Source organism: Oncorhynchus keta, unplaced genomic scaffold, assembly GCF_023373465.1.
Source record: "Oncorhynchus keta strain PuntledgeMale-10-30-2019 unplaced genomic scaffold, Oket_V2 Un_contig_17444_pilon_pilon, whole genome shotgun sequence".
Classification (NCBI taxonomy): domain Eukaryota; kingdom Metazoa; phylum Chordata; class Actinopteri; order Salmoniformes; family Salmonidae; genus Oncorhynchus; species Oncorhynchus keta.
The window spans coordinates 71,830-81,247 of record NW_026280437.1 but is presented as its reverse complement, the minus strand read 5'-3'; the positions used below and the strand labels follow the sequence as shown (position 1 = coordinate 81,247).

The following is a 9,418-nucleotide window of genomic DNA, read 5'->3' as shown; positions in this document are numbered from 1 at the left end:
TGGTTAGAGTGTGGCAAAAACGAGCAAGATACATTAAAAAACCTTCGAAGTAAGACTATAGACGTGATGTCGGCAGGTAGCCTAGTGGTTAGAGTGTAGCGGAGGCAGGTAGCCTAGTGGTTAGAGTGTAGAGTAGGCAGGTAGCCTAGTGGTTAGAGTGTAGAGGAGGCAGGTAGCCTAGTGGTTAGAGTGTAGAGGAGGCAGGTAGCCTAGTGGTTAGAGTGTAGAGGAGGCAGGTAGCCTAGTGGTTAGAGTGTAGGGACGGCAGGTAGCCTAGAGGTTAGAGTGTAGAGGAGGCAGGTAGCCTAGTGGTTAGAGTGTAGAGGAGGCAGGTAGCCTAGTGGTTAGAGTGTAGAGGAGGCAGGTAGCCTAGTGGTTAGAGTGTAGGGACGGCAGGTAGCCTAGAGGTTAGAGTGTAGAGGAGGCAGGTAGCCTAGTGGTTAGAGTGTAGGGACGGCAGGTAGCCTAGAGGTTAGAGTGTAGAGGAGGCAGGTAGCCTAGTGGTTAGAGTGTAGGGACGGCAGGTAGCCTAGTGGTTAGAGTGTAGAGGAGGCAGGTAGCCTAGTGGTTAGAGTGTCCCTGTCCCTCAAATCCCTGAGCTGACAAGGTTAAAATCTGTCATTCTGCCCCTGAACAAGGCAGTTAAACCCACTGTTCCCAGGCCATCATTGTAAATAATAATTTGTTAATTGACTTTGCAAGTAAAATAAAATGTTGAGCCCTTTCATTACAGGTAAAAACAGGCTGTTTTAGAGAACATTATTTCTGCACCATGACATTTTAACCATAAATATTGGAGCATGATTTGTGATATAAAAAAATACATGAAGTATCTATAGAGTATCTATAGAGTATCTACAGAGTATCTATAGAGTATCTATAGAGTATCTATAGAGTATCTACAGAGTATCTATAGAGTATCTATAGAGTATCTATAGAGTATCTATAGAGTATCTATAGAGTATCTATAGAGTATCTACAGAGTATCTATAGAGTATCTATAGAGTATCTACAGAGTATCTATAGAGTATCTATAGAGTATCTATAGAGTATCTATAGAGTATCTACAGAGTATCTATAGAGTATCTATAGAGTATCTATAGAGTATCTATAGAGTATCTACAGAGTATCTACAGAGTATCTATAGAGTATCTATAGAGTATCTACATAGTATCTACAGAGTATCTATAAAGTATCTACAGAGTATCTATAGAGTATCTATAGAGTATCTATAGAGTATCTACAGAGTATCTATAGAGTATCTACAGAGTATCTATAGAGTATCTATAGAGTATCTATAGAGTATCTATAGAGTAGGCCCTCAGTCAACAGGTTCATAACCAGTATGTTGTTGAGAACCTCTGGTATGTTGTCATGTTTAAAACATTCCCTCTCAATAATAACTTCCATCACATACTAGCCGTTTGTCTTTCCTCCCTCCGAGATGTTTGGGCTGGGAATCACCAGGGACCTCACAACACAATATCAACACCATACCTGTGTGTCCATGCCATACGTACTGTGTGTTGATGCCATACGTACTGTGTGTTGATGCCATACGTACTGTGTGTTGATGCCATACGTACTGTGTGTCGATGCCATACGTACTGTGTGTCGATGCCATACGTACTGTGTGTCGAGGCCATACGTACTGTGTGTCGATGCCATACGTACTGTGTGTCGATGCCATACGTACTGTGTGTTGATGCCATACGTACTGTGTGTCGATGCCATACGTACTGCGTGTCGATGCCATACGTACTGTGTGTCGATGCCATACGTACTGTGTGTCCATGCCATACGTACTGTGTGTCGATGCCATACGTACTGTGTGTCGATGCCATACGTACTGTGTGTCGATGCCATACGTACTGTGTGTCCATGCCATACGTACTGTGTGTCGATGCCATACGTACCATACGTACTGTGTGTCGATGCCATACGTACTGTGTGTCGATGCCATACGTACTGTGTGTTGATGCCATACGTACTGCGTGTCGATGCCATACGTACTGTGTGTTGATGCCATACGTACTGTGTGTCGATGCCATACGTACTGTGTGTCGATGCCATACGTACTGTGTGTCGATGCCATACGTACTGTGTGTTGATGCCATACGTACTGTGTGTCGATGCCATACGTACTGTGTGTCGATGCCATACGTACTGTGTGTCGATGCCATACGTACTGTGTGTTGATGCCATACGTACTGTGTGTCGATGCCATACGTACTGTGTGTCGATGCCATACGTACTGTGTGTCGATGCCATACGTACTGTGTGTCGATGCCATACGTACTGTGTGTCGATGCCATACGTACTGTGTGTCGATGCCATACGTATTGTGTGTCGATGCCATACGTACTGTGTGTCGATGCCATACGTACTGTGTGTTGATGCCATACGTACTGTGTGTCGATGCCATACGTACTGTGTGTCGATGCCATACGTACTGTGTGTCGATGCCATACGTACTGTGTGTCGATGCCATACGTACTGTGTGTCGATGCCATACGTACTGTGTGTCGATGCCATACGTACTGTGTGTCGATGCCATACGTACTGTGTGTTGATGCCATACGTACTGCGATTCTCACTATTCTACATGTATTCAAATTTGGAAAATGCGATTTGATGTTCCAAACATATCGCTCAACATTATGTCTGCTGCCGAGGGACAAGAGACAGGATGAGGAAAACAAATGGTCTCCCTCGTTGAAAAAAGAAGATAGAGAACAAGCTATGAAGGAATAAAAACGGGCGTTTTTGGTACAAGACACACAGCCAACCAGTGCAAAGAAATAACAAAACAACAACATCACACCGTCACAGAGAGATGCATTAAAGTGTCATTCTGCAATAAAACGTCCGCGGGATGACGTCTGGTTGAAGAGGTCTGGGTTTCAACCACATGATACATCTTCCTAAATATTAAACGGAATCCATTTGTCCTGATGTCACCGGCTCCTCTCTCTCTCTCTCTCTGTCTCTCTCTCTCTCTCTCTCTCTCTGTCTCTCTCTCTGTCTCTCTCTCTCTCTGTCTCTCTCTCTCTCTCTCTGTCTCTCTCTGTCTCTCTCTCTCTCTGTCTCTCTCTCTCTCTCTCTCTGTCTCTCTCTGTCTCTGTCTCTCTCTCTCTCTCTCCACGGTGTGCAGCATGACCTGCCTGTCGCCATGCACCCCACCTCTCTTTCTCTCTCACTCTCTCCCTCTCTTTCCATATCTCCAACTCTCTCTCCCTCTCTTTCCATATCTCCAACTCTCTCTCCCTCTCTTTCCATATCTCCAACTCTCTCTCCCTCTTTCCATATCTCCAACTCTCTCTCTCCCTCTTTCCATATCTCCAACTCTCTCTCCCTCTTTCCATATCTCCAACTCTCTCTCTCCCTCTTTCCATATCTCCAACTCTCTCTCTCCCTCTTTCCATATCTCCAACTCTCTCTCTCCCTCTCTTTCCATATCTCAAACTCTCTCTCTCTTTCTCTCTCACTCTGTCCCTCTCTCTTTCCATATCTCCAACTCTCCAACTATCTCTCTCTCCCTCTCTTTCCATATCTACAACTCTCCCTCTCTCCTTCCCTCTCTCTTTCCATATCTACAACTCTCCCTCTCTCCTTCCCTCTCTCTTTCCATATTTCCCTCTCTCCTTCCCCCTCTCTTTCCATATTTCCATCTCTATCTCTCTCTCTCTCTCTTTCCATATTTCCATCTCTATCTCTCTCTCTCTCTTTTCCATATTTCCATCTCTATCTCTCTCTCTCTCTTCCATATCTCCATCTCTCTCTCACTCGTGTTACACTATACCTACACTCCAGTATATCAGTCCATTAAATAGAGAGGGAAAAGATCTGAAGCAGGGGAGATGGATGAGGGGTAGGAGGAAGGAATATGGTGGATAATCACAATGCTGTCCTGCTTTCTGTCTGTTTGCTGTGTCAGACACATGTAAAGCCAAAACACAAATGTCCATTCCAACAAGAAGGGAATTTGAATGTTAACGTGACTTCCCTGGTCACCTAAACAAACAAAGGTTCACATAAATCAATAAAAACCTAGTTGAATGGTTTCTTGTTCCTACCTGTATAATGGACATCCTGCTACTGGGGGTATCTGTGGTGTTAGTCACCGGGCCAGTGAAGGACGTGTGACAGCCGACGCCGTGGCCCTGTCCCTGGGGCACCGACAGGTTGTTGGCCGTGGGCTTGAGGTACATGACCTCCGACCTGGGCGAGCTCAGCGGCAGCCGCGTCTGGTAATCGAAATACATGGGGGAGGTGGCGAGCGACGGGGAGCTCACCACGTTCATGACGTTCATGGCGTCCCGTTCCTCCACCTCGCTCTGAACTAGCATGATGTCATTCTTGTTGATCTTCTTCTTCTTGCCTTTGCCCAGCTGCGGGTGAGAGTACTCCGCGATGCGGCAGTTGTACGTCCTGATCTCCTTGTTCTCCCGTTTGCACTTCACGGCGATGGTTACCATGGCAGCCAGCAGCATCATAGAGATGATGGATAAGGTGACGATGAGGGGCAGCGAGGTGTCCCAGTTGTGATGCTCTTCGTTGATGTGGGGCTCGCCGCCCGGCAGCGGTCCGCTGTAGGCCTTGACGATGAGGCGTGCGGCGGTGGTGAGGGTGGGCTTCCCGTGGTCCATCACCCTGATGATCAGCTCCACCGTGGGGCTGACGTCCTCCCAGAAGGGGTGGGCGGTCCGTACCTCGCCTGTCACAGGGTCCATCTCGAACAGATGCTCCTCGTTACCGTCGGAGATCTCGTAGGTCAACCGCCCGCTCTCGCCGTAATCGTTGTCGACCGCCCTCACCGTGGTGACGACGTAACCTACGCCGACGTTCCGTGGCACGTGGATCTCCGCCGTGTCGTTCAGGAGCAGCGGGAGAACGATGACGGGGATATTGTCGTTAACGTCTAAGACGCTGACCCTGACCGTGGAGTTGCTCTCCAGGTGAGGAGACCCAGCATCCTTCGCCAAGACCTTAAAATCAAAGAATTTGATTTGTTCGTAGTTGAATGACCTGACGGCGTAGATGGCCCCGTTGGCCGCGTTCACGTTCACGAAGGTGTTGACATCTCCTCCACTCACGTTGGAGTTGAGGATGGAGTAGAACACGGTTCCGTTCTGGCCCAGGTCCGGGTCTAGAGCGAGGACGGAACCCAGATACTCCCCGGGGATGTTGTTCTCCGGCACCTGGAGCAGATACACGGCTTTGGTGAAACGCGGAACGTTATCGTTCTCGTCTAGAATCTTCACCGTGAACGACTTGGTGGAGTTGAGGGGCGGCGTGCCGTTGTCCTTGGCGACGATGGTGACGTTGTACTCGTCCTGCTGTTCTCTGTCCAGAGGCCTGTCCGTCACCACGGTGTAGAAGTTGTCGTAGTTCTCCTCTAGTTTAAACGGAACGTTCCCCAAGACTCTACATTGTAGCTTGCCGTTTCTCCCAGAGTCTTTATCCGTGACTCTGACCAGGGCGATGACCGTGCCTGGTGGTGCTGCCTCGCTAATGGCCCCTTGCCTCACAGACACAAACCCTATAGAGGGCCAGTTGTCATTCCTGTCAATCACATTCACAGTTACTTTACAGTGGCCTGGGATGGGGTTAGGGCCTAAATCCTTAGCCTGAACATCTATTTCTATAATAGGGTTCTCCTCGTAGTCAATCTCTCCTTGTATTTTTATGACTCCCGTTCTAGAATCTATAGAGAAGAGTTCTCTGATTCTATCCGGGGCGTAACCGCTGAATGAATAAACCACCTGACCATTGGAACCCTCGTCTGGGTCTGTGGCGTTTAAATCTATCAATACTTTCCCAGGTGGGGAGTTTTCTGGGATTTCTACAACATAAGAGGGCTGTTCAAACACAGGGCTGTTATCGTTAGAGTCAATAACTTTCACATTAATCTGCATGGTTCCTGATCGGGGATACTCCCCGCCGTCCGTAGCGGTTAGGATGAGGGTGTGATGGTTACGTTCCTCCCGGTCTAACGGCCGTTGAATAACTAACTCGGGAAATTTAGTTCCGTCCCCGCGGGATTTTACATCCAGAGAAAACAGATTGTAGTCGTCTCGTGTGATCTGGTAGGTTTTTAGCCCGTTCTCCCCAGCGTCCGGGTCATGAGCGCTAGTAAGCGGGAAGCGGGTGCCCGGGGCAGCGTTCTCAGAAATGTCAATATCAATCTGATCGGAAGGGAACGTGGGCGAGTTGTCGTTGATGTCGACTATATCTACCTTAATCATGCAGATCTCTTTGTCGTTAGCAAATACCTCCATGGAGAGCTGACATTTGGGGTTCCGCCGACACAGTGTTTCCCTGTCGATGCGCTGCTTGGTATAGAGCAGCCCGCTCTCCGGGTCCACATCGATGAGATGCGGCGCTGAATTCTCCAGAACTCTGAAGTTTGATTTTTTCCCTTGTCCCCCTTGCCCGAGACCGAGTTTAGCATCTTTAGCAATGTTGCCTATAACCGTCCCCGGTCCTTGCTCTTCGTTAACGGAATAATTCAAGTTTTTCAAAGCCAGGGCTTGAGCCCAAAGGAGAAGGAAAAATAAAATGGAAAGATACATCCTTCGGTGAGAGGTTTTTTTTAAAATTTGGAGCGATTTTTTTTTTTACGCCTCCGACTCCGACCTGTTGATTTCTCCAACACAAAATGGGTGATTTCTACCATTCAGGATCAAACTCACAGTTCCGTTCATCGTGGAATGTAGAAGTCATTCTAGAGCACCGATTTAAATTCCCCTTTTTCTCTCTCTCTCTCTCTCGCTCTCCTTTCCTTTATAGAAAACGCTGGTGCTCGTGGACACCTAATTTAAATTCAGTTGAACGCCTAGGGCTCATCTCAGGAATAATCGTAACCCGGTCTGTCTCCAACCGGATAGAATAGCCGTTATGCGTTCCCGTGCTCTCTCTCTGTCGCTCTCTTGTCTGAAACACAAAGGGGGGTAATAGTATTATATGTTAATAGAGTGTATTTATATATCAATATACTAGACATAATGAACCGCCTTGACTTGATAATTATATCCTTAGCTATGGGTGAATATGCAGTGACCGAGTCCTTCAACATGAAACGCACAACTAATGCGTAAATCATTGCCACAATGGATGGGGATAGCCTGTCAATTAGGTAACCTTGAGAAGCGTCGGGGAGGCGCAGTGCTAATGATACACAATACTGCTCTGTGTTGTTGTCCTTTTGGTCGTATGGACATGTCATCTATAAACTACCCGTGTGTTATAGGACATCTGACACATGCGCTTCAGTAGGATATTCAAATTGGTTATTAGGATGTAGATGACAACGGTCATAAGTATGCATAAATATGTCATTTTTTCCCTGTGACACATTCGGCAGTTTATAACTAAAGAAACAGACAAAATGTATAGCCAAATCTAAATCAATAGGTATATAGCCGCCCGATTTGAGTAACCCTTATGAATAGAAACGCGTTAAAATGAGCCTCTTACACGCATTACCAAATTAGCATAATCCGCCTATTTAAAACGATCCAAAGGGAAATCATAACTAGAGAGACACAAAACAAGACTAGAATCAAGCCTCCTATTTATTCCGTTCCAGCTCTTCTGGGCTGGCGAGGCTCGTGGCGTCTCAGAAGCTGTTGCATCAACACCGAGAGACAGGAGAGGTTTGGTAAAAACTCCCGTTATCCGTTTGAAACGCCTTATAGCCTGCCTGGTGAGAATATCAATCCTATAGGAAACACCTGCGCTACGACAGTAGACCAGAGGAGGGGTAAAACACATCCACTTACCGAAAGGTATCAGGTTAAATACAAAATACACATAATCCCTGGTTTTGGTTTATGTTAAAACCCAATCCCGTCGCTTGGTCTGTCACCCTGCTATTCCTTCTCCGGGTGGTGAGAATGAAGCCAGCAAACCAGCTCCGACCGACGCAGACTAGCAGCGCTACGAGTGGAGCGGGTTCAGCTACCGAAGTAGAAGTGCTCCACAAAAAGTATGACTGTAATGTCAATGAGCTCGTTCCGTTCTCCTCTCCGTTCTCCCGGTGCGGCTGATTAGAATGCAGAGGCTTGCCTTCGCCTCGCGGTGAGTCACCGGATTCTTCGAGGAGAACGTTTCTGAGAGAAGAGCTGTGAAGATTCCAAATGGAAAATATAGATCCACGGTGGTTATTAGAGACGTGTTTACCGGTCCGGTGAGCTGCACTGATGCCCTGCACTGTTACACGTTCCCGTATAGCGGCACGTCCTTGTCGGTTCTCACTCTCCGGTTTAAAAGACAGACAGCGATGGGTTATGGTCAATGTCTCAATAATAGCAGTCCTATTCAAAACGTTCCACAGTTGATTGTCATATAGTCTGTAAACGTAGGTATAAATTGTCCTTGTCATTAAAAATAAAAAATTGTTTATAAAGAAAACTGACGGTTGGATTATTATGTTACGCGCGTGCGGGTCTGTTCATTCCCGTTGCACCGCTTCTCTCGGACTAAACTCTGCTCAACTCATGGTGCGTTAAACATTCCTACCGATGCAACGCTAACCAATAGATTTGAAGAGGTGGGTACGACTCTCGGCCTATAGGATTCCACCGTGTCCGTAACAAGGGAGGGATTTAAAAACCAGTTGACAGAATACAGATTGGTAGGTGGTCCCTCGGCGCAACCGACACGAACAGAATGGATAGACCTTCGGTTCCTCTGCTTTCCCATTTTCAAAAATTCAAAAACAGACAAGGTTTAGGACAGCTGTTCAGGACTATATTTGGTTGCCTATTTGAGCTAGACGGATCGTTCAGTATTTCGTTAGTTCATATTTTATAGCCTATTTAAGTATTAACATAGCCTACCGTTTTTCCGAGAACAAGTTTAACTTGTGGGTTGTGTGTGTGTGTGTGTGTGTGTGTGTCCTATGATAACATAGTGTAGTTGTTAGATCATCTCTTTCAGTACAAGGACAGATGGTGTTGGATATAATGATTTGATATGTACGAAATGGAGCTCAAACGTGACTGAATGATTATGGTTGCGTTTATGTGTGTGTGTGTGTGTGTGTGTGTGTGTGTGTGTGTGTGTGTGTGTGTGTGTGTGTGTGTGTGTGTGTGTTTCCTCTCACATGCATATATTTATGTTATTCAGAAGAACTAGTTAAAAAATGAAACTTTTATGTCTGCTTGATGCCCCCGGTAATAACCCGACTACAGATAGAACTGTGTATGAACCCAGCGTGTCCCATAACCCGTGTCAGACATGTGGGTGTCCGTACAGGGCGAGGCAGTAGGCCCAGACTGTGTCAGACATGTGGGTGTCCGTACAGGGCGAGGCAGTAGGCCCAGACTGTGTCAGACATGTGGGTGTCCGTACAGGGCGAGGCAGTAGGCCCAGACTGTGTCAGACATGTGGGTGTCCGTACAGGGCGAGGCAG

General features: G+C 46.9%; 1 protein-coding gene across 1 annotated transcript; it reads right to left on the bottom strand.

Annotated features, from left to right (window-relative positions):
* Positions 1 to 1,997: 1,997 nt before the first annotated feature.
* Positions 1,998 to 8,479, bottom strand: LOC118382502 (protocadherin-17-like). Its single transcript, XM_035769292.2, has 2 exons — positions 7,785 to 8,479; positions 1,998 to 6,936 (listed from the first exon to the last, which is right to left on the bottom strand). Exon 2 carries the CDS (start codon positions 6,573 to 6,575, stop codon positions 4,011 to 4,013), a length of 2,565 nt encoding a protein of 854 aa, XP_035625185.1. The 5' UTR covers positions 6,576 to 6,936; positions 7,785 to 8,479; the 3' UTR covers positions 1,998 to 4,010.
* Between the last annotated feature and the right edge of the window lie 939 nt (positions 8,480 to 9,418).

Bases quoted from the DNA above. Each gene is read 5' to 3' on its own strand.
- LOC118382502 (XM_035769292.2), bottom strand. From the start codon at position 6,575: ATGTATCTTTCCATTTTATTTTTCCTTCTCCTTTGGGCTCAAGCCCTG.